The sequence below is a fragment of the Arvicola amphibius genome, chromosome 7 (assembly GCF_903992535.2).
Source record: "Arvicola amphibius chromosome 7, mArvAmp1.2, whole genome shotgun sequence".
In the NCBI taxonomy this organism is placed as follows: domain Eukaryota; kingdom Metazoa; phylum Chordata; class Mammalia; order Rodentia; family Cricetidae; genus Arvicola; species Arvicola amphibius.
This window is the reverse complement of record NC_052053.1, coordinates 119,245,099-119,271,644: the sequence shown is the minus strand read 5'-3', so window position 1 is coordinate 119,271,644 and position 26,546 is coordinate 119,245,099. Positions and strand designations below refer to the sequence as shown.

Genomic DNA, 26,546 nt, shown 5'->3' with positions numbered 1-26,546 from the left:
AGACTGATTTGACTTCATGTAGTATAAATGTCAGGACTATAATTTAAATCTAGTCTATTTCAAAACATACTTCTTCCCTGGCAACCCCCCCCCAAACTCTTTTTAAAGAATTTTTCAATGGAAAAGTAGAGCCCTACAAACACAGATTTCTAATGTCTCTGAGTTGTAAATGTGATGGGTATTGGGTAATCACTCTCTCTCTCTCTCTCTCTCTCTCTCTCTCTCTCTCTCTCTCTCTCTCTCTCTCTCTCTCTCTCTCCTTCTCTCTCTTCTTGCCTTCCTCTCTCCCTTCCCCTGACCCTCTCCCTTTCTCATTGCTAGCAATAACAAGGGCTGAAAGACCAATGGCAACTGTGATGTTGAGACCGTGGGCTCTGGAGGCAGACGGGGTCAGGGTACAAGGCTGACCTCGCCACCTGTGAGGTTGCACAGACATGCTGTGAGGATGTAATGAAGGGGTCCACAGACTGCAGTAGGCACAGTGTCTCACACTCAATTATTACTTCATGAGTGTTCTATATGAAAACTGAAGCCAGTTATTATTGCCACAAATTATGCTATTTAACTCAATTTTTATGGTTAACAACATAAAAGTCAAATTTCTAAGTTTAAGATACTAAAAAGAACTCATGTGCCTGCCTACAAGTTTAGACTAATCCACTGACACACAAATTTGAGCAGGAAATACTTTAACATTTAAAGAACCCTGAGCTTAAAGTACCTAAAACAATGTCTGATTTTGATGACATGTCCTCCTCAAAGATTTAGAAAGACTTGACAGCCATACATTCTAAAGTATCACACATGGCAACACCTACCATGGGAAAGAACAGCAAGATTGACATTTTCTAAATACACATATAAAAACGGTGTAAATATAAACTTATCTACATATACATATATTCATGTACATATATGTAGATAAAGTTATTAGTCAACTCATTGATTGTTAAAGAATAGCTAAGCTGCTGAAAAACAACTCAAAAATTGGTAGTATTAGAGCTTACATGTAATTCCAGATATACTATATAATATTTTATGGTTGATACAACAAAAATACTAGTACTAGAATTCTGGGTATATTTTTAATGGTGAAATTATGAAAGACAAACTAATTAGTATTTATTGTTCACAACAAAATAGGATTCTGTTCCTTAATAGAATTTTATAATTTTTAATTACAAAAAAATCCAGGTTAACATTAGGGAAAAATATGAATATTTTTGAACTATCACTGTAATATGGGTCAGGAACAAGAACAATTTTATTTTCAAATTTACAGTAAGAAGAAATGTGTCATATATATACATATACATATATTTGAGATTTTCCACATTCATGCCTGACAAAGATAAAGCAAAATTTCCTGTAACTTTTTTTTTAAAATAAAGGACAAGAAAAATTTAATAATGTTTTAATGTAGTTATGGAAGATCAACACTGTGTGACATCACAGTATTTCCCTCAATGACCTTAGGGATAAAAATAATTTCCCTTAAGTTATCAGTCTAGTGGCACAGACAGTACATTTTGAGAAAACACAGTTATGAAATTTATGGATCAATTATATACCGAAATCTTTCACATCTATTTAAATAAAGTTACATGAAAATTTTTTTTTAGATTTAAATGTCACCACTATTAGTCGATTACTGTTAACCAGGAAATTTTAGATGAACTGAATTATATAAATACACATACACTCCCCCCACTCATCCCCTCCCCAGTTAGGGAATGAGCTCAGCCAGGGCTCTGAGTCGGTAAACATACATCTACCACTGGGCTATCCTTCCAGTCCTCTATGAATATAGTTCTCAATACTATTCCACTGAGTCTAAATAAAGTATATTACAGGGTTGGCTACAAGGAATACCTATATATCAGCATTCTTTAAGAACTTAATTTTATGAATATAATTATTGATTAGTATTATTTTACATACACAGGATATCTAAAGTTGATTCTCAATTGCAATAATCCGTTTCCTAAAGGGGGCAAAGAAACTTTATAATTAAAAAACTTGGTGCAAGCCTATATACAATCCTAGTGTTCACAAGAGTTCAAAGCTAACCTGGGCTATACAGTAAGACTCTTGTCTCAAAAAAAAAATCAATAAACATCGTACTATGTCAGTTTTGCAAAGGAGCAGTCAGGTCCCAATTGTTATGACATACTTATTTCGAAGTTTCTCATTTTGACTTAAAGTATGAAAGATTGTTTTCTATGTAAGAGGTGAAATATGACAGGAAAATAAAGATTTGAAATAAATGGGAGAAAAATTATTCTTCAGGTAGTATTTTTGTAACTATAGTTTTTATTGTGTTGAACTGTGTAGTATCATTCTGAAAAAAATTGTCATAACTATTAAAGTCTACAATAAATGGTTAATATTGCTACATGTCATTCGGAGTTAGAACACCTTTTATAAAACCAGAGCACATGTCTAATGGTCCAAAAGGCAGAGACAATTTAAAAAATTTTAACTTAAAAATTATAATACAATAATAGGTCCATGTTTAAATTCATATTTTTAATTATTGTTTAGATAACAATCACATCAAGTGTCACGTTGAATAAATTCATAAGAACATTCACACATTTAAAATGAAGTCAACGGAGCCTTGGATGGCTAAATGTTCCAACGCTCAAAATGTCACTTCCTACGTGTCTACCTGCTAACTGTTCAGGAAATACAGCAAAAGTAAAAAGAACTTCAAGATGACAAATCCTAAAGATTCAAGCTGGTGAACAGCAATAGGAGTGGAGCAGCATTTGTGAGCAGATGCAGAGAGCGAGCCCAGTGTGGAGCCCACTATCTCCTGACCATGGAACTTGTTAACTACAGGGACAAAGTCTTATTCCTATCACTTAGCATGGTCTCACATCTCATCAGATGGCTCTGTGACTGACAATGCCAATGCCCAGGTATACAAAAGGGGTTTTCATTCTGCCGTTCACTAATTCACCTCTGATACCTTTCCTATCTTTCACCTTTTTTTTTTATCTTAATGCCAAACTGATCATTTTTATATAGTGTCCATCTATGAATGTGAATCTTACACTTTTTATATTATTTTCAAAAAATTTAAACTCAGATAACCTATTTCTCTTTGCTAGGTTTTTTATTTTAGTTGAAAGGTTTCTAAGTTCTTTGGCAAAATTACTTTTCTGATGGCAAATTAATTATTACTGAAAGGAAAACTTAAATTTGACTAATGAAACTTCAACTGAGAATTACAATTCTATTTAAAAACAGATTAGGTTACAAAAACTGCTGTGCGTCTAACTTTATCTGCTACAAAGAGACAGAGTTGACGTAATGAGAATCAGAAGCAGTATATTGTGGCCAAGTTCCTATTATGCTTGTCCTACTTCCCTTGACATCACCACAAGACCCATCCCTGGACTTCAGGTGCCCAGTGCAGTGCAAGGCACACAGAGAAAAGCCAACCATGAGTTCAGGAATCTGGTAACAATAGAATGTGTTGCAAAAATACAAAGACACACGAAGTCAATTCAATAGCGCTACTTTTCATGCTGAGAAACAAACAGACAGAAGAAGTCAATATAACAGGGCATAACTAGTTCAGCCAAGGAGTCGACCATTAGTTACTTTATCCCCAAACCATGTTAGTGTTCCATGCAGACCTGGGTTAGTTAGTGTAATTCTGGGAAAGAATTTAGTGACAACTTCTGAAATGTTTAGTATGAACCAGGGCAGTGTTAAGTCTGCTTATTGTCTGAGTTACAAGCACAGAGCTTGCTAGTTCTGGAAAAAGGGAATGGGAGAACAGAAGATGCTTTGGTTGACACTTTGTCTTACCTTCAGATAAACAGAACTGATACTTAATGATCTAAAGAGGGAAAATAAAATAAATGAAACAATCGTAAGGAGTGCAAGATATTACAGAATAGGAAGGCCACGAGTCATTTTTTCTGATTTGTTTAAAATTAGTTAATTGCATTAATGCATTACCCTCTTAAAATCTTCAAATAGCAAAACATAATTTGCTGTACTAATTGCTTCTAAATCTAGACTGGTTTAGCTTTACTTATAAAGTTTTAGATGATGACATTGTGTCTTTGGCCATAAAATCTGATCCTCTGAAGTGGGGAGTTCCCTCTGCTTCAGAACCTCAGGAAACACAAGAGTCAGTGACTGTGATGTGGACCATGTATTATTATGAAGATTATGGATTTTTAAATGAGCCACATTCAGATAAAAGAAAATGAATTTACAGGCCAAACTCAAATAGCCATAAATAATATATTTCAATGACCAGAATTTTATTCAACCAATATTTAGAAGAAAAGGGTATTGCATTTTGAGTCTGTAACAAGTAACCAAGACCTTCGTTTCTTCTTACCTGTATCAGAAGGTGAGTGATGGAAGGGAGCTGGAGAGAAAACCTGTGCTGCAAAGTCTTCAAACGTAGTTGGCTCTAAATGGTGCTGGACAATTGTTTGCAGGTACCGCGCTCTCTCCTCATAGCTGGTTCCCTTCTGTTAAGGATGAACTGAGATGCAGTGTACACTGTGAGCAAGCACATTTTATGTGAGGACCATAAGAGTGCATCCTTACTTAGTCAACTGTTTCCTGTTCTTACACATGACTAAAAGTGTCCCTTCTTAAAGTATAAAAATGTACTTTTTAGTGGCAGTTTATTTCTCTTGACTCCATAACAATGGATAGTTTAATAGGAATTTACTAGAGAATAATTACACCAGTTTGTTATTAGCACAGTTTGAGGAAAGACGCAACTGATAGCTGGTCAGCCTGAGCCCTTCCTCCTCTTGTTAAGCAACATTCATCTGCAGATTTACTCCCAAAAGTCATTCAATGAAAGTATTATATTGCATTTAAAATACTATGTCCCAAATTCTCCACTTTTTATTTGTAAAGTCTTATTGTAAAATTCCTACATATCTTCTTCAATTTTTAAAATCTCTGTATTTTTTCAACAATTGTTCTCGTTTTGAATGGAAGACTAGTGTTGCTATAATCCTTGAATAACTCCATGCAGTTACGATAAATGCATAGCTGAATCTGCGTGTCAGTAAAAAAAAATACCCCACCAATTACAACCCGGAAACAAGCAGGAGTATTTGTGAGGAGTCCACGGGGCTCCTAACTACTGTCCAACAAAGCATCTACAGGGCACTGACACTGACAGAGAGAGACTGTACTCCGCTCTCACCACACATTATTCCCTGATATTATTGACAAGCAACCAGTACCTTGAAGTGCTGTTGCTTTTGAACAACCCACTCCAGGCTTCCTGTTTCAGCAGGTCTGATTGTGCTGTTAGCATAGAAAGGGCAAGAAAGAGAGAGAATATTTCTGTTGTTCATGAAAGCAACTATGGAAATGGCTGTCAAAGTGTAGAGCAGCAGGCAGCAACAGACAATTATCAGGAAAAAACACATGTCGACTTCGTGTGGTACAGTTCCTGAACTGAGAAAGCACCTAACGTTTCTTCTTCAGGTTTTAAGTTTTCGGGCTGTATCTGGTGACATGTACATAGGGACAGTGAACAAACAAAGACAATGGAGATGCACACAGAACATTTACATAGGGCAGTAAAAATTCACACAGTAGTTTTCCTTTGTCCATTGCCTTTTTCTCCCCCTAAAAGCCATTTCAGTATTTCTGTCTTAAAATTTTTATTCTCTTTTAAAAATTATAATTCAATATTTCAGTTCTATAATTCTAGGAATTACAACTCAAACTAGGAAAAATCATTTGGGAGCTAATTTAAACTGATAATTCAATGGGTGATATTACGGACAGCTATGTTTACAAAAGTTTAATAAGAGGCGGTGAAAAGCTTGCTAGTTAGAGGCCAGACTGAGTACCATCGAGACTTGACTTTGATGAATCATTCGCTTTTTTAATGGCTTGTATTCTAGCTTCTTGGATTAGAATTTATTTTTGTGTCAAATATTGAAATAACCTGGATACTAGCTCTTTATAATCTATTATTTTCAATTTTGTACATTGCAGCTGAACTCTAAAAGAATTTTACTTCTGAGATAGCAGCAACAGGGTAAGACGTATTGAAATGACGGTGTAAGGAAGGATTTTATGGAAGGATGGCAGACATTTATGAGGCAAACTTAACATGGAAACGTAGCAGAGCAGGTTTATAAAGAAGATGCATGGTTCTAAATGGAGGAGGATGAAACTGACTGCTCAATCTAAATAATACCACATATCTCACAACTTGTTGGAAAGTACTTTTTTCATTGGGGGAGATTCACAGCTGCCGAATTTTCTGCAGTTAATAGAGTCCTTTGATTCACAGCAGTGCCCCTTGTACAAAAAATACTGGCCTTTGTGTATTACCAGAAACTAATTTTCTATTTGGCTGAAAAGGGAAAAATGGGGTTATTGCTTCTCCCTCCTACAGAGCTTTTCATTATGCCTGATGCACTCAACTTCTAAGCTCTTCTGAGAAAAAAAAATAACTGAAGAGGCAAGAGGTAGAAAAGTGAGCTTGTTAGCACATTAGAAGTGAAGTATCTTGGTGGGCCCTAGAAACTCCCAGTGGTGTGTTAACTTATCACTCTATGCATGCTGGCACTGATAGTCTCCCAATTGATCACTCGCTTTTCGCACCAAAGGTGCTGCCAGGAAGCAAAGGCTGAAGGCCCACAGGAGAACAGTCTGCTATCAAAACAAGCTGTTTTTAAAAGTCTACTTGAATGGGTAAAACGCTTCATGAAAAGCAGGGTAGAGACAGCTACCTGCTTTGAAAATGCTCTACTTTAGTGGGTCTATAAATGAAATATTTTACTTTATCTTATTTAGAGTTTACATAAAAAACTAGGCAGAAAAAGCAAATGTTAATATTCTTAAAACAAGGAGGATCGTTCCATTGTGCCAAATTTATCAAAGCAAAAAAAAAAAAAAGATTAGGTAAATAAAGCACAATGAAAGGAAACATCTTGCACTATATAAAGTAACTCGAAGCCATAATACATAGCCTTATAAAATGGGAGGTGTTCCAGACATCTAACATTTTATATAAAATACACAGTGTGTTTAATAAAATCAGACTTCTTAATTTTGAGAAGTTTAAGTCTCTGTGATGAAAGAGTAGCTTTTACACAGGAAACTCCTCACATATTAGCGCAGGCTAACACCCAAACTTTCCTTTTTGTGGGTTAAATTCAGAAAATACTGCTAGCTTGGTAAATACTTGCAGCCTAAAGGATCGCAATGTCTAAACGTGAGTGTTCTTTATAGTTCCCCTTTAAGAGTGCTGCAGTCAAATTAAGTAACACAAAAATGAGCCAACTTAATCTACTGTACAAACACTATCACAAGTTGTGGCTCAGAAAACATACAATTAGGAGATGGATAAACTTGCACCACGGTCCTGGGTCCACACTGTTGTGACTGCAATGATTATAAAGCTCTAAGGAGTAGCTTTAGCATCTGAGGTGTCATCAGCTCCTGAAGCAGCTAATGCCTGTACCTCTTCATAACAGATCTTAAAGACTCGTAAAGAGGCAGCTCTCTAGGGAAGAGTTATCAGTACCTATAAGTTGGCTACACAGACTATGGGGCTAGCAAGAAGAGAACAATTCAAGCTACAGTCCTATTGTAATCGGGTGTTGCAAGTGGCATTAAAATTAAAACACCGGAATGAGCAAGATGATAAAAAGGCGAAGGGAAACTAACAAAAATATTCAGAAGCAAAACTGAATTAAAGTGAAGACCTCAGCTGAGTTCATAGAAGCGTTTGTTATAAACTTTAAGACATCTCAAGGTAAAATTATCTTAAAAATTTGATAAAGGAGACTTAGTTGGTAGGCATCTTTAATACAGAAGTAGTCTATCACACACACACACACACACACACACACACACACACACACAAACCCTCATCCCTATACTCCCACCACACCCTTACACATACATACACCCTTACATAGGCCCTCACACCTACACAATACCCCCTACAATACACCCCACCGCTACAACACTCCCCTATACCCCCACCCTTACACACTCCCCACCCTCACACCCACCCCCACACCCTTACACCCTCACCCTAGATACACAATCACATCCACCACACCCTTACAGATACACTTCCCCACACCTACACACACACATACACCTCATACCCACCCTTACATACACCCCACAGCCACACACTGCTCCCCTTCCCATGCATACAGGTGCTACAATCCTCGCACTATAATCGCCCACTAATCCTGTCCTTATACTTTCTGCAAAGCAGAAAAGGAAGGGACATTACAATTCTGAACATGACGAAGGATACTACACATGTTCTGTCACAAAATAGCTTAAATCTAAACTGAACTTCATTAAGTTTACATTAGTAGACATTGTGAGTAATTGCTTTTAATTTTAAATTTCAATACAGGCTGTTAAGAAACTAGAGATCAGCTTTATCCTGACCCTGGAAGAAGTATGAATTCTCTTTTCTACAGTTTACAGGGACATCGCCATCTGTCCTATTTACTTTATCAGGGCTTTAAAAATATAAATAAAGGTGCCTCTGTATCTGAGCTGAGAATTATTTATTTTCATTGCTACTGTGGTACAAATGCTGTTATATATTTCTTGAACTTAAAATTTATTTAAAAGTATGTCCAATACTTAATGAAATATGGACTGTAGCTGGATAAATAGTTTCAATGAGCTTTTTAGGAATTATGAAACTCAAAGTAACTCTTCATCTACTCTACTGGACAAATTCTCCTTTGTTAGCAATGTAACCAATATAACCAATACATTATTTTTGCACTAGTTTAGTGTTTGGCGCACAACTTTGTAAATGGCACATGCTGTCTACAGCCCCCCTTCCTATCCTGTCCAAGCTAACCTTGAACACAGGACCTGGAACTACAGGTGCACTCCACCATGCCCTGCTCTAGGGAAGTTTTTAATGCAAGGCAGGAAGTGCATCTCTGTTGCCAGATATGCTTGCATACACCTGTAATCTTAGCACTTCGAAAGCTGAGACTTGGGCTACAAAGTGATCAACCATCTATCCATCTATCCATCCATCCATCCATCCATCCATCCATCCATCCATCCATCCATCCATCCATCCATCCAAAACATAGCCATATTCATGTGTCAGGACTGTATAATGTCAGTAATGTTTCTTATTTGTGGTCTGTACAGAGGGCTTTTGATTTATTGATATAAGTAAATTAAACATGAAGAAAACATTAAGCACTAAATATTTCCATTTTACTAAACTGCAAGGAGACTAGACTAAAAGGGAGGTTTGTTCTTAAAGAAGTTACAACCTTCAGTCTCTACAATTGTCTTTTTTTCTTTTGTGACATGGTCTCCCTATTATGTAGCAATGGTTGTCCAGGAACTTGTTCTGTAGACCAGGCTGGCCTCCGACTTCCAGAGATCCACCTGGAAAGTTCTGCACGCACATGCACTTTAAATACATATACACAGAATGAGTAAAACGTAATTCATGTGACATGAAAATTTTAGTTGTAAACAAATACCAAATATTTTTAATATTGCTTACTTTTCTCTCTTATGGTTTAATGACTTATCTCCTAAATGGGGGGGGGGAACACCACAAAGATAGTTTCTTTTAAAGGAAGCCTGAAGTTGGTATCTGTTATCAATGGCAGTCACACGGAGGGATGTAAAGCCTACTTGGGAATTGCTGACTGTCTAGGCATTTCTACACTCAGCCTGTGCCTTCTCTGTAGCTTTGAGTAGTAGTTCCTTGCCTCTTCTCTGTATTCCAAGAATATTATCCCAGGGAGAATTCTGACAGAAACCATTATTTAGTAATCCTGACTACTGAATGAACAACTGTATTGGAGAGTGTTATTTAAACTGCACTTTTAGTTGTAACTGAAGTAACTATAATCTGAGTACTACTTAAATCATTAGAACCAACTGGTCAATAAACATGCTATCTGTAAGACAGCTTTGCAACTTGTGCTAGGTACCAAAACTACAATGATCAAAAAATGCATGGCCTCTGCCTCTGCTCAAGGCATCAGTCTCTCCCCAAGTCTCACCACAAAACAAAACACGGATAAACATGCACAGAACCTCTACTCTACGAAGTGCAACAGCAACACTGAAATTCCACCAGAATCTACTCCTCAAAGTCAGTGACAGAAAGGACTTTTTCTCTTCTTTCCTGTTTCTTGAGATAAGGTTTTAAGTAGTCCAGGGTGGCCTAGAACTCACTGTGTAGCCAAGGATGATCCTGAACTCCTGATTCTTCTGACTCAAACTCCCAAGTCTGGGATAATAGGTGTGAGTCACTGACCCTGACAGAACTGATTTAAGAGAGCGTAGTTTACTAGAATAAACACCAGGAAAGAGACTATAGAGATGGGAAAGGGAAAAGCACCAATACCAATTTTTAAAAAAAATGTGTGAAAGAGAGCAAGAAAGAGAGAGATGGGGGGGAGGAATGGAGGATGGATATGCAAGTATCTTTGGGCCATAGTGCATATGTGGGGAGGTTAGAAGACAGGCTCATGCCTTCTACCTTGAGACACATCCCTTATCTCCCTCTGCTTACACCAGTTTACTTAGCTTGAATCTTCCAGGGATTCTAGCATTTTCCCCTCCTGTCTTGTGAAGGGACACAGTTACAGGCAGAACTATGTACTTCTGTGTCTTGTTTCCTATATGTCCTTCTGGGATTTGAATTTGGATCTTCATGCTTGTCCAGTAAACACTTATCCCATTGAGCCAACTCCCTTAATCCCAACTCAGCCCATTTCCAGTTATTCTTATGAGTATACTTGGTTCTGTCCCACCTCTTGATCTTGCTGACCCTTTGAATTAAAAAAAAAAAACATAGAAAAAAAAAAAGAAAAAAGAAAAGAAAAAGCAGTGTAGCAGACGCAGATGCCTTTAGTTCCAGCACTCCGGAAGCAGAGGCAGGCCAATCCCCATGAGCTCTAGGCCATCCAGGGTTACACAGCGAGAACTTTCTCACACAAAAAAAGCAAGCACAATGTATAAATAGGTAAAGTTTAACATCAGCAGAAAGGAAAACTGGATTCTGCTCTTTAAATATTTTGAATAACTGGTTAAAGAAAACATTCTATGAATGCTGTAAAGAATTATAATGCATCATAATTCAGCACTAAAACAACTATGCACCCCCACTTTCAATAATTCTTAAAAGGAAATTTAACATTTCAAATTTCTTTGTGATTTTATAATAGCATTCTTAAAGAAAATCCATGTAGGTAATAAGATGTGGGTTAATTTAAAATAATTTAGGGCATGTTTCAGCTTGGTACACAAGGACAAAGGCACTATTTTAATATAGTGGCACATGCCTAAAACCCCAATGCTTAGAAGGCTGGGGCAGGAGAACTGCTGTGAGTTCAAGGTGGCCAGCCTGTGCTAAAGAGTGAGAGAAACTGACAAAAATAAATAAAGAGCTTAAAAACATTTAAATATAGATGAGCTTCAACTTATAATGGGGGTTATTTCCCAATTACATCTACTGCAGGTAAAAATTAAGTTTAAAATGCATCTAACACAGCAAGTCTATTGAACATCCCAGCTAGAACACTGGCACGCTGAGGAGTTCAGGGTTAATTTCCACTATCCCGTGGATGAGTAGGAGGGGCAAGTGCACATTCCATAGTCGATGGGTATGCAAATGCTGTTCTTCTGAATGTCCCTCTTTCTACACAAGGGGACCATATAAAGCTGACCCAAAATAAACATGAGCTATCTTTTTTTTTAAAAAAATGTTTTTGAAGACAGTCTTGTTTTGGGGCTCAGGCTGGCCTAAAACTCATCATCATCCTACCTTATCATATGCCTGACTGTTTTTGTCCACCCCAAAACCAGAAAAATGTTTATTCAGCAATAAGTCCTCCTTGCTTTGAGGAGGACTACTGCAAAGTATACACAACCAAAGCTGCTGCTGAGCCAGTGGGGCTGGACACCTGGCCTAACGGACGCCTCAGTGCTCCTTAATCCAATCTCACTGCTCTGTGTGTTTGAGGAGGAGAAAAAAATGCTACGAGTCATGTTATCTCAAAGATGGCCAAGACAATGAGCATTAGCGAAATTCCGAGGCTGTTTTGAAAACATGTTTGTATCTCTACACTATAATTATTGTACTTTAATATATATACCATAGTAAAAAAACCCATATAATAAAAAACAATTCAAGTAATATTTAACAGTTTAGTTTTAGAAGGCCATGGTATACTTTTAAACACTGTGAGGCAAAAATCATTGAGTAGCCTTGAATCATGAAGATGAATTTTATTGAGATGTGCAGTATGTGTATCTTAAAAATACATTTCAAAATTTTTATGTTACTATTTATCATAAAGTACTATATGAGCCTGACATATAAAGGGCAACTCAAGCACCGGATGAACTAATAGGCATTATTCATTTATAAAATTAATGTAAACTACATTGTTTACCTTATAAAGCAATGTCTGGTAAACTAGTGATCTGGCAAGGGGAAGGATATTCCATTTCTTTCCTATTGTACTAACTCCGCTGAGAAACATGCAGTCTAGTTTACTTGCAGTGAAAACAAATTCTCCTAAATATCATAGTTTAACTGCACCACGCTAGCAGAAGTCCTTCTCAAAGAGCCTGCAACAGGTTATGATCAACTGTCTGCTTTCTGACATCCTGTATTAATGCAGTTCTGTAGTAGCTGACTATCTACACCATTAGGAAAAGCTGTGATTTGTCAGCACGGACAAAGCTGGGCTTTAATCCATCCTTTAGCCACACTGCCAAGTCCGCATTGTTTTCCCTGCGTCTCAATTAGAGATAGGCAGGACACCTGGTACTTCTTTATCGGAGTCCCATGGCTGCCAGATGACTCAAAATCCATAGCAGGTGCTAAGGCAGTGTGAGCATAGCCCATTGCTGAAAGCTGGAGTAGAATACATTTGTACCATATGTAATTGCTCGTAAATCAGTCAATTACTAAATGAAAACATTAGAAGAGTTGATAAGTCCATTTCTACCAATGTTCATATAAATACATTAAGATTAGCCTCAAATAAATAGGCTTAAAAATTCAAACCTATCTAAAGTCTCTGAAAATACTTCCTGATTTAATAATCATTAGTGATTTCCCAATGTCAATAGCATGACTACCAAATATTTATATATCCCTCTCCTACCTTCAAAAAAGGTGCATGAAACAAAACATCTAAAAGAAAAACTAAGTTATCTGTACTTTAAGTGTAATGAAATTAAAAATTTGTACCTATTCTTGTTAAGATATACTTGAGAATACTATCATTAATTTGTAATAATAAAGTTTTCCTACTGAGTTAAGAACTGTTCCAAAATTACTGCTATTAGAGCAAGTTTAAAACTACTGGGAGGTTTGAGAAACACAGTGCCTTTGTGCTGTTCCATTGGAGAACAGATTTTCAGTACATCAAAGCAGAGAAAATTAATGCAGGAGTTTCAATTAACTATTAAGCTTGAACCTTGTCGGATGATTGCAACAACAACAACAACACACAAACACACACACAGAAAACAAAAATGAAAACCACCCCAAACCAAAAAGTTTCCTAAACTCTAAAGTGAGATTTTACAGTATACAATTACTTAAGTGTTATCTTTACTTAAATGTGCACTAATGTAATTAAGATTTTAAATGCTGTAATTATTGGGATATAGAAAAGTGATTTTATTATCATAGCAAGTATTAACAAAGCACAGCAAATTGCCATTTCAAACGTGGTCACAGAATCTATGATAAGGAGTACATTGGCTTAAACTAATGCACTGTGTGCCCCCAGGGAATGATAGCCTGGGACACTGGGCTTTAACATCAAATCTGTCCATTAATCTTGACTTTAAATATAATCTATTCTGCAGTAGAAGGAAGAATGGGCATTCAATGAATTACTGTTTTTGAAATACTGCACTAGTGCCATTTACTAAAATCACTTAAGAGGATACAAGGAGAGGGAATTCTAGTAAATTTACAGATTCACTAATTTTATAAACATGCACTCGACTCTCTTCAACTTCAACAAGAACATCTCATTATATAAGAAGTTACAGTAAGAAGTTTTAAAAATTGCTCTTCCTGCTCTTATATAAGGGCAGCTGTCTAAAATTGTAACACCAAATATAACTTAGTCAATTTAATTTCAGCTGGAAAAAGAATCACCCATGGATATACACTGTGGAGTCAGATTTCTGGAGGCTTAACTTAAAAAAGAAAAAAAAAGCAGATCACTGTTTGCATGCTTCAGAATGATCGGCTTGTTGAGAAAGTTCCAGAAGGACATAGAAAGCTCCTGGAGTGTTTACACAAATTCCAGGGCATATGACAGTTCATAAAAAGGAAACAGCCATCCTGTTTTTCAAAGATACTCAAACTCGTCAGAACTCATTGAGGTAAGGGTACATGATTAAAACTGCCCTTAGTGACTTATCAAATGGTAAATGGTAAATGTAACAACTGACCTTAAGATGTGCTGAATCATTTATTTTAGTAATTATTTTAGCATCTGTAATTGTTACAGTTGATTTACATTTCTATAATAATATATGATATAATATATATATATATATACACACACACACACATACACACACACACACACACACACACACACACATTTTCAGATGTCACTTGGGAATTCCAAGATGACAAAGTGTAAAGGAAACTAAACTAGATAGCTTTATCTGACATATGAATTGTGGGGGTTTTAAGCCATTCTCATCTAAAAATTTTATGGATTTAAAATACGTTTTCATCTAAACAAAAATATATCATGAAATAAAATCACATTGCTGTAGTAGAAGCTGGTGGGCTGAAAAGAGACACGCATATTAACACAGGAGCACTGCAGGTGGCTGTTTAAATATATTCATTTGCTTTCTTTTTGATAGTAGCTAGGTACTAAAGGAAAGTCAACACTCGTATCAAGAGAGTAAGTAAATGTGGAAACATCAGTTCTACAGCAGCTATTTTTGCTCCTTCTCTTTTTCTGAGCAGCAATTAGTAAAGCAAGCCCTTCCCCTCCTCCCTAGCTGTCAAGCTGTTCATGGCAGTTTGCGACTTGACAATGGTACCATTGTGAATGCTCTCTGGGCTTCCTTCCCACAGAGAGTTAAATGGGCAGTTCCTGCTGCCCATGATTGGTGTCCAGTGAAATAATACTCAAGAGCCAGGTTTTATCAGCTTCACGCCAAAGAAGTGAAGCCAGGGAGCCCAAGCCTTCATATCATGCTGGACCATATGCCAACCCTGATGGCCCCGAAGGTTTATCACTAAGAATCAGGATCCGTCATGTCCCCTGTGCAATGTCACTGCACATACCTTATGTGAAATGCACAGCTTCACTAAAACTGAACCTTCTTTGCAACTGGCATGAACAGATGGACGCTAACAGTGGTTTGGCATAGGTTATACTGTAGTGTTTGAGAGAATATGTCTAGAAGAAAATGGGGAGATTTGTGACCGATGCTTTAATTTTAATTCTATTATTGAATTAATAAAAATTCAGTTTAAAAACTCTTAGTAAAATGATAAGGCTTAAAGGCACTTCAGGTCCTATGTCAAACAGGTTTAATGAATTAGACTCATTTCTATCTTATAGCTTTCTTTGTTTGTTCTCTGAATCCCCCAAATATCAATTGAGTCTACAGTTTTTTTTTTTACATTTAAACAAAGACTAGAATGCAATTTGTACATCAGTGTGGGGAATAATAATATAAATATACCAGCCTATCCTTATCACTCACAGAAAACAGGTTTTTAACACGGGGAAGAGAATCCTGTTTCAGCACAGGTGAGAAATGAAAGATAAAAGCAGACCAACATCAACTCTGGATGTTTTCTAGAAGCAATATGTCCAGGCCCTCAGTGAGTTCTCTATGTTGCCTCTGGTATACTGAGATATGACCAAACTGTCTAGACTGGTATTTGTGGACCATATTGTAACACTAGATTTGACAAAAATGTATAAGATAGTAGAAATAGTTTTTTTTGTCATGAAGCTAAGATATAATAATAGGGCATCACCCCTAAAGAGATGGGCCATAAGAACTTCATTTGCCAGTATTGTTTAAAAGCATAATACATAAAAACAGTAAGTTAAGATTGCTATGTAAGAATGCATAGTCTAAACCAGGTAGGGAGTGCACATCCGTAAACTCAGGAACTCGGGAGGCAGCAGAGTGCTTGTGCAGTGCACACACACTGAGCTTGATTCTCGGCACTACAAAGAACCTGTCATGGGAAACATAAAATCTCAAATGTTCTTCAAAAAAGTGACAAATGTGTGCAAATATTATCAAACACTACAAATGCCTTCTCAATCTAAGAAAAAAACATACACTAGCTATTACTTTTAATAGCCTGACAAGAATTGCTTGATAAAATATTTAAAAATTGAGATTTATGAAAATGAGTTAATAAAACATACATTGGCAAGGCTTCTCCAAGGATAAGAATTCTTAATTCAAACTGTGATTCCTCTACTAATCATCAGGCAAAAGGCATACAAAAGCAGACGGGATTGTCACTGGGACCATACTGTCAGAGCACTAGAAAACTTAGACACATTTCATCTTCACCTGCTACTGCTCTTCCATATGCACGGCATCACCCAACAGTGTGATCTGGGGCAGAGAAAATGCACGTGGAGTCAGAGAACAACTTTTGTGTGAGCTGGTTCTCTTCTTCCGCTTTGTTTTGGGGCAGGGTTTTCCATTCTGGCAGCTGGAGCCCTGAAGCGAGCTTCTATCTTGCAGAGACGAGCTGGGGATACAGATGCACAGCACTGCACCTGGCTTCCATGCGGGCCAAGAGGGATGAACTCAGGCTGCTGGGTTTTCATAGCTGATAGTTCAGTTTTACTCACTCAATTATCACCCCAGACTGGTCCCAACTTGCATTTCTTGACCACATTACACTTCACATGTTGCCATGTCCCTTTCCCACCTGAAAAACTTTGATTTTCTCTAAGTCCTGTGTATTTTTTTTTAATCTGCAGAACAGAATTCTTTGATAAAGTCATTCCTAATCCGCTCCATTCCAACACCATCTTTTCTCCCTGACAATCAATGAATCACCATTCCTCTCCTACTTTGCAGGTGTCACTCCTGTCTGCTGGGCTCTTTCTGTGTGCAGTTCACTAATCTAATCTAGTGCACAGGGTTCTTCTCTCCCACACCATACTGTGTGCTTCTCAAAATGGTGTTTTTTTTTTTTTTTTGACAAGGTCTTACATGCATTTTTGGCTGTTCTGGAACTCAGTAACTCACTATGTAGATGAGGCTGACCTCAAACTCACAGATTCACCTGCCTCTGCCTCCTAAGTGCTAGAATTAAAAACTGCGCCCCTGCATCCACACCTGGAGTAAGCTGTGGCTTTTTCAATTCCAGTTTTTCTCTGACAGTGTCTTTAGACTGAAGGTGGACAACAAATATGTAAGTGAATAACCTCAAAATCCTTAGTGATATGGTTAATATTAGTTCTTGGTAGAGGATAAACTCTGTATCTCAGATGACAACAGTGTTTAAAAAAATAATATTGAAGCCAGGCGGTGCAACTTTAATCCCAGTATTCTGAAAGCAGGGGCAGGTTAAAGGCCATCCAGGTCTACAGAGTGAATTCTAGGACAGCCAAGGCTACACAGAGAAAGCCTGCACAGGGTGAGGGGGAAGTAAGGAGAATAAGAATATGGTACCTTTAGATTATTGGTTCAATTTCACAGAACAAACTTACTCAACTATCATCACATATTTATTACACACCAGAGTTTCAAATATATTCCCTTTCTTTTTTGGGTTCCCCTCCCCTCTTCTTCCTCCCTCAACCTCTTTTCAGTATTAGAGATTTGTGTATGCTAGGCAAATGTTCTTCCATAAAGTTCCAGCCCCTTTAAAAATAAACCTTTTCGTTTTTAAATTTGGAGACATAGTGAACTTATGCATTCTAATCTGGTCTAAAACTTGTAATCCTCCTGCCTCAGCTTTCCAAGAAGTTGGTTCTATAGGTGTTTGCCACTATAGCTGGTTGCTTTTATTTTTCCCTTGTTGAAAGTGGAAGTCAGATTTGGTATTTCCAAATCAGTAATAACTTTAAATATGTGTGATAAAAGATTTCTACAATGACTGAAAAGAATCTACTAGAGAATTAGTAGTGTCACCAATGAGCAGATACTTTCCATTCAATATGAGTAGCTAAAAAAATTACGTAGTAAGAAATCTACAGTGTCACTATAGATGTGCTACATATATCCCAGGGCCCCTGTTTAAACAACTGCTCTGTTTGCAGAAACACTGTTAGGGTCAGCAACAAAATATAGGTCAATGGGATATATAAGGATACCAAAATTTTCTTTTAAAGTAATATCCATGTCTTTAGTACAGAAGAAGTTGTAAATAAATGCTCCAATTAGAGACTGTCAGTCAAATAAGAATATTTTCAACTCTTGGAAAAGTCCTAACATAATTACTCTTAAGAACAATGGCTGCAAGCACATCAAAGACCCTCTTTTCATATTTCTGAGCACATTAACTAGCTAACTGATTTGTCCATTAACTTCAAGATAGTGATTCAGAAAGTATGAAGACCAATTCCATCAGATATGGAGGTTCCCAGTGGAACTGTTAATGATACAAATAATACTGGTACAAATGTTCCAGCAGTGAGCACCCAGAGTACCGCAGCTCCCTCTGCTGCTCACGTGTGGCTCTCACCTTTCTTGCCATCTAATGTGTGAGCATTTGGAACTTTAATCTTGGTAAAATGGTACAAAATCTTCCATAGCCACTGCCATAAAGTCAGACATGTCTTGGTTCACTTTTCTCCCTAACAGATACTCTTTGCCCCTTATCTTTGCATTATCTTTGCCCTATTCATCTCTGAAAATGAATGTTCCTCATTAAACATAATGTTCACTAATGAAAATACACCAACTAACCAATCAAAACACAAACTTTTGGGGTGTGGTGGTACACACCTTTAATTCTAGTACACAGGAGGCAGAGGCAAGCAGATCTCTGTGAGTGCAAGGCCAGCCTGGTCCACAATTCTAGGCCAGCCAGGGCTACACAGTAAGACCCTTTCTCAAAAACCACAACCCTTCCTATGTATATGCTGTTGTTTTATTCGTGTGCTGTGATGGCTATTCTTAGTTGTCAGCTTGCCTAGAGAATGGCACACCTTTAATCTGCGCCACATCTTCTGCTGGAAGCCTTTATTTATATAAGGACAATGGAAGAAGGAAGACTTCCTTGTTCTTTGCTTGCTTGCCCATTCCTTCACTGGTATTGGAAGCTACTTCTTTGGGATTTCAGCATACATGAAGGCCAGTTGAGACACCCAGGCTTGTGGGACTGAGCAGCTATTATATTCTTGGGCTTTCTATTCATAGCTAGCCATTGTTGGATTAGTTCAACTGCAGCCTGTAAGTCATTCCAGTAAGTTCCCTTTAGATATAGTGTGTGTGTGTGTGTGTGTGTATACATTCCATAAGTTCTGTTACTCTAGAAAACCTTGGTTAATACATGTGCCAAAGGCAATTTCTTCTGGTTCTAGGTTTCCTCATTTTACCTACCTAGCACACTCTTCAAAGTGGCAGCTAGGTTATAATTTTTTTAAAGACTTATTTTATATGTGTGAGTACTTTTCTTGCATGCATGTATATGCCCCACATGTATGTCATGTGTCAGTGGCGTTCACAAGAGGATACTGGATTCCCTTAAACTTGTGTTACAGATGGTTATGCGTCTCCAGTGGGTGCTGGAAACTGAAATTAGTTCCTCTTTAAGAGTAACGAGTGCTCAACCTTTGAGCCATCTCTCCAACCCCATGCAACTTAGCTTAATATGAATTACAAATAAATTTTTCTTTTACTTTTCAAAAATTAAACTAATCATAAACTTCAAAAACATAGTTAATGGACTGGAGAGATAGCTTAGTAGTTAAGCATAGTGCTTTTCTCTTGCAGAGGATCTGAGTTTACTTCCGACACCTATGTTGAAAGGCTTGTAACCACATGTAACTTCAGCTCCAGGGAGACCTGATGTCTCTGCACTCACATATGAGTAAACACACACACACACACACATACACACACTTTCTATCTTAAAACACAATAAAAAAATCTTTAAAAACATAGGTAATAAGAATACATGTGAACTTCAGGAAATTTAGAGTACACTTGGAATTGAGTAGCAATTTTCTGCTGAAGAAAAAAGTTAGCTAAGACTCCATCCATGAATGGTACCCTTTGTTCTATTATAATAAGCCACCACTCATTTACCATAGGCCAAACACAGTGCTAAGTCAGTGAAATCAGGAGGAAGGTAAGATTTACTAATAATGTGCACAAACACATAAGTACTATAGCAAAATGTTTTGAGGCAGTGTGAGCAGTAATTTTGCCTAGTGGAGAAATTATTTTTATTTTTTGCCCCCTAAAGATGTTTCATTTAGGTCATAATGAACAAGTGTATTAGATAGAAAACAGCAGAGATACATATTCTTGGTGTTTAAACCATGAGCATTCACAGAAGATGAATTAGGTTTACCTGGACAAAGGTAGCTTCCTGTGTGTTAGTGCAGTCGGCGAGCACTGCAGAGAAGGGATATGGGGTTGAGGAGGTGTGCGGCTATGCTGACAGAGCTGTAACGAGAACTACAAGGCTGGGAGGGCAAGATAAAAGAACAGTTTGCAGATGACCAACCGAATGTAGACCTGTTTCAGTAGGCAGTGAACTGCTGCATGCTGTTAGCGTGCCCAGGTCTCTGTTTTAGACAGCAATAATGCATGTCATCAGTTCCTACACAGCTACAGTGTTGGAGCTGCTGCTGGAGACGACAGGAAGGCTGACTAGTGCTTTTCACAAGATATTTTTATTTAATCCTTACCCTAATCTTGAGTTTGGTGCTATAATTATCTCCTTCTTACAGATTAAATTAAGGATGGTCCATATTTATTGATGTTATCTTCTAAGAAAATGCTTCACAAAAGACAGTAAATACAGAAAATTATGTAATTCTTCAAGAATCTCATTTTCTTCTAACACGGAATGGCAGCAATATTGATGAGGTCCCCTAAGGAGCTTTACAATGTCCATCATGATGAAAGGGAACTGCATTAGTGGAGCCAATCAATTACCATTCATTTAGTTTTGGCTCTCATACTTCGCAACAGGTCCCTTACATTTGGGTAGTAGAACTGCAGCATCAACTGTGACTAATTGAAGAATTATCATTGGATTTTGAAATCTGTCTGATAAAGTTAAACAAAGCCAATTCTGGCATTCAAGAACAAGTCAATCTACACAGATTGAAAAAAAAAATCAAATAATATTGGTTGTGGTAGGAAAGCATATTAAGCCTAGGTATAAAGAATTCTTTAAAGATGCCTTTTAACTGTATAGTACCTTATACTGTGTATCTCAGAGTATCACATATATTGTATATAGATACATACAAAGCCCCAGCTATAAATCAGAACAACTATACATTGGCTGGGCCTGGTGGCACATGCCTTTAATCCTAGCACTCAGGAGACAGAGGCAGATGAATTTCTGAGAATTTGGGCCAGCCTGGTCTACCCAGTGGGTTCCAGGACAGTCAGGGCTACATAAAAAGACCCTGTCTCAAAACTAAACCAAACCAAACCAAACCAACCAACCAACCAAACAAAAAACCCAAAAAACCAATAACAAAAAGAATTATAGCATGTGACATTCCATCTATTCAAATCCTATCCGTTGAGATCCAGACTTTCTACATAATCTTTCCTAATTTTATTCCAAACTAATTTCTTCCTCCATGGGACTCTAATACAAATTTGCTTGTAACTTTACTTAAATTATAATCATTACTATCCATATTCTTCCTTATCAAATTATTACTTTTATAAGAGTATCATCTGAATGTTTGCATTATTTCAAAATTGTTGTGAATGTGTAAATAATATGTGTATATACATATATATGGACACATCTATATGTGTATATACATATATGTATACATATACATACATGCATATGTTTTTTTTTCTTTTTAGATAGAGTCTTGTTATTATTGCCCAGGTGGTTTCAAACTCAAAATCCTCCTGTCTCAGGTACTACCATGCTGGAACTTATAGCTTTGTGCCACTGGCCCTGGTTTTTAATAAATATACTTGAGTCTGGCACCATAGACCACCTGGCTATCTTGACACCCCAATAAATATTTATGAAAGAAAAAACCCTACAGTTGTATTTCTGACCTCTTAATAGTAAGTATAATAATACGTCAACATTTAAGATATAAAGCAAATCATAATATGTTAGTGAATATTGTGTGCCAACTTGGCTGGTTACAGACACAGTGTTTTTCTGAACAGCAGTCTATTTTGTCTACTAAATTAGTAGACCCAAGCAAAGCCCTTTACCTTTGTAACACAAGGAGGCCTCATCCAGTCAAGGTTTTTTGAGAACAACCTGAGGCCACTTGAGAAAAGAAGGAATTCTGCTACTAGATGCCTTAAGACTGACAGCAACATCAGCTCTTCCTAGATCTACAGAATTGGTACTCACTTGCCAATCCCCACAGCCAGGGAAGCCAATTCCTTAAAGTGCACCTTTCTCATTATTTATTTAACATTTACATTGTATTAGTTATAATAAGCAATCTAAAGATGATTAACATAAAGAGAATTTGTGTGGGTTATATGAAAATGTATCAGTTAATATAAGAGAGTGGAGCTCTGGGTTTATTAATGTGATCATATACCACAAATTCTGAAAATCCCTACATGTCCCAAACCCCCACTCTGAAACAGGAAGCACAATGGCAGCACTATACTAAACACATGTATGCTTAGAGTCACAGTGAGAACTAAGAATCTTAAGGATCAAAACGATTTCTTTAAAAATGTTTACTTAAGGAATAGTCACAACTAGTAAGGCCATGAAATAAAAATTTTAGAATTATTTCCATTGTAAAACCTAAAACTAAGCAACCCAACTGGAACTCTTTCGAGGTAGCTAATCCAGTGATGGCCTAAGAGAACTGAAGCACTCCTCTGGCTCAGTGGCCACCCAGAGTCTGACTGGCCTTCCTCCCGAGTGTGGCAATTCAATTCTAATTGTATGATCAAACCAACAAATTGAGCTGAAGAGACAAAAGTACCTAGCTGACAAAATCAGAGGTTGCATGAAAATGTTTCTCCAGTACAAGTCATGTGAGAAACAACAAGTGAAGTGAGGGAGACTTTCAGAGCTTGAAAGACAGTCATCAATACTGACAGATTACTGTAATTCTGGTCGCTAGCATGATCGATTTGGGCAGCATATGACAATCAATATTGTCCTCATTTTCTGAACATTAGATTCATGGTTAGAGAAGCTGTTCCTAGGATAGAATTTAAACTCCATTTAATGATCATAAATAGCACAATTTATGCTGTGGAATCTTAGTAGGTACTATTATTGGGCATAAGATAACTGACCCAGCAGTATAATTACAATTGAGTTTATTACATTCTACCTCTTTACTTCTTTGATGAGGATTAAAGTATTAGTTCTGGTGGATTTCAAAACTGATTTCTATTTCAATTCCTACTAAAATTTATGTTAAGTGTATTGATATAGTTCATGTTAAGTATATTTTAGAATACACAATTTCTCTTCACTGAAAATCTGATGTCAAAAACATACATTTAAAAATCTGACACATTTATGAAACCAGAATGTTACTTAAAATGAACAGATATCCCTATTCTTAAATACCTGTAAATCAAGTATCCAGTTTAATTTATTATATAACCCTTCATGCTAAAATCAAGTAAAGGCGTCACTTCCCACACATTCCTCCCTACTACCATTCATTCATTCAGGCTTCTGAGCTGAGGTCACTCTGGATGTGGTTTATGTTCAATTCTTGATCTGAAGTGATCCTCCCAATCCCATACAATAGAATATTCTTTAGTTAACAAACAATAGGAATATATATAATTACATATTTCTATTGGTATATTGGTATCTGGGTGGTATTTTTCCCACCCAGGAACTACCACGGATAGCAAAAATCTGTGGACACTAAAGTCCCCATTGTATAGTGGTAAGGTATTTGCATATAATCAAATTTCTGTATTACATATAGTAATAGATATATAAGTACCATATCAGTAGTTGTTACACTATGCTGTTAAGGGGATAATGATAAGAAAAAACTCATTTTTTTCCTAAATATTTTTCACATAAAATTGGATTAATTTTTCAAATGAAGAACTCATGGATATGGAAGGCCAACTACTGTTAAATTGTGTGAATAAACAATTTTCTATGCCTTAGAAAAAATTTGTTTGGTATACTATATAATGTTTTTACTCTAAGTGTTCTTTTTTAAAAAAAGGTTTTAATTGTGTGTGTGAATGAGTACAGGTTCCTGAAGAGGCCAGAAGCATCAGAACCTTCTGGAGCTCAAATTACAGATGGTTGTGAGCTGTATGATGCGTGTGCTGGGAACCAAATGAGGTCCTTTGCAAAAGCAGCACATGAGCTTAACTACTAAGCCATCTCTCCAGCACCCCATTCTAAGTATTCTACAAGCGATTCTGTTGACAGGAACTGCTCACATTTGATGTTTTTAAAAAAGTTTTCAGGCCTACCATTTTAATAGAAATCATTTCTTTTCATTCTAGAATATTTTCGAATGTGGCAACCATTATCTCAATATGATAAAATACTGAAAATGTCATAAAGTAAAACTGAGAATTCACTTTAAGCAACTAATCAGCCTAATAGAAAAGCTCAATTAAGCAACTCCTTAATCTTGGGTGGAGATGCTTTATATTGACTGTAATACCTACAAATAGTATAATTAATAACTACATAAAATCTGATAATAATAATAATAATGCTGACTCATAATAATGCTGACATAATATTGGAATCCTTTTATAGATAAAGAAAGTGAGATTCAAGGGTACCGTAACTTGGACTGGGATTATGACTCAGTGGTAGAGTGACTGCCTAGCATGCTCAAGGCCTGAGTTTAATTCTAGACACTGAAAAGAAGAACAAAACAATACAAAACAAAACCTGGTTCTGTAGCCTGACCAAGATCATGAGGAAGTTACTGTCACTGAGTTCATTTCCTAGGCAAGTGTGCCAGGGACCAGGGAGGTTATCCAGCTCCAGACTGGCAGCACCTGATCAGACAGACTGGCTCCGTAAGTCATGTTCCTAAGCATTTCCCCATCTTCTCACACCTTCATGTCTCCTCAGCATGCTGCACCCGGTTTAGAAGGTTCTGTTCCATTTGATTATTTTTCCTAAGTGTTTCTGGACACAAACTTACAGTTGAGTGGCAGACCCCTTGTTAGTATACATCCTGCACACTCCTCTTTTAAAACACAGTAATGAAGAAATACGTTTTTCCATGTAGACTGAATTCTTTTCAATGATTGTTTTGATTATTTCTACACCTCCAGAGCAGCACAGAGCATGATATATAATGCCATTCTAAATAACTAGGTCAAAGATTAATATTTATTAAAAGTATATAAGAAAACAAACCATTCAAATATAACTCAATCACTAGGGAGGAATTCTGACATTTCAATAAACAGAAACGCTTAAGTCTTAACACATAAGATACCTTTACCTTTTGTAAAGCAGATGTACACTAGTGTACTAACCACATGGTTAAGAAAGGATACAAGTTTTGATACAATGGAATCAGTGATTTCAGAGCACGGCTAGCATTTATTGCTGTGGATCGAACCATGATGGGCAGAACTTTTCCATTCACAATAGCACCATCAAAAAGTGGACCAAAGAAGGGAACCTGATGGAGAGATCAGAACACAACTTTAACTGTAGAAAGACTGGAGTAAAACAAACAAGATCTTTTACACACAAATGTTGTTGCTTCCTCTTTGTTCTTTCAATTAAAAACATTCAAATTCAGTTCTTTACATGATGAATCACCCATACTAGCACAACAAACAAAATGCCCAAGGTCAACAGGGTGTACATTCAAAAGAACTATGTGCTTTGTGTAATTAAGTAATTTATATCCTCTGCCAGTTTCTAAAGTTCTGTAATTTCAGCTATGCACACACACCATCAATTCCTCTACTAAGTAAACCATATGTTTACTTAGTAAACAGACACATTCTTAAAGGCAGGCAGTTAGATGATCATTTTTGTGAGATACCAGTTTTTTTATTCTTATGGTTTGGACATTAAATGTCTCCCCCAAACTCATGCTGAATGCTTAGTTCCCAGGACCATGTTTAGAAGGGTAGCTCTGGGGAGAGACCGGGTCACGAGAGCTTTGACCCAAAGGCACAGAAGCAAGAAGCCAAAAGACCATGGACTGAAACTATGAGACAAAATATATACATCTTTCGTCTTATAACATGTTTTCCAAGATTTTGTCAGAGTAACAAAAAGTAAGTATAGAACCTAAGACACACTTGGCTTGGTCAGTTAAAAAACAAAATCTGTGCTTTGCTAACTAATGGTCACTTTTATTAGCTGACAAGTTAGAACTGTGATGGATACAGGTCAGTGG

The 26,546-nt window shown here is 36.9% G+C and overlaps 1 protein-coding gene across 4 annotated transcripts in view; it reads right to left on the bottom strand.

Annotated features, from left to right (window-relative positions):
• Ralgapa1 (Ral GTPase activating protein catalytic subunit alpha 1) overlaps nucleotides 1-26,546 on the bottom strand; it is a 209,075-nt gene that overhangs the window by 4,878 nt on the left and 177,651 nt on the right. For 3 of the 4 annotated variants that reach the window (XM_038335965.2, XM_038335968.2, XM_038335966.2), the window contains 2 exons: nucleotides 25,687-25,814; nucleotides 4,367-4,491 (listed from right to left, as the gene is read on the bottom strand). In XM_038335965.2, the coding sequence (XP_038191893.1) occupies nucleotides 4,367-4,491; nucleotides 25,687-25,814 (253 nt within the window). Of the gene's footprint in view, nucleotides 1-3,822; nucleotides 3,854-4,366; nucleotides 4,492-25,686; nucleotides 25,815-26,546 lie in introns of all 4 variants that reach the window. The other variant, XM_038335967.1, reaches the window with a different exon arrangement.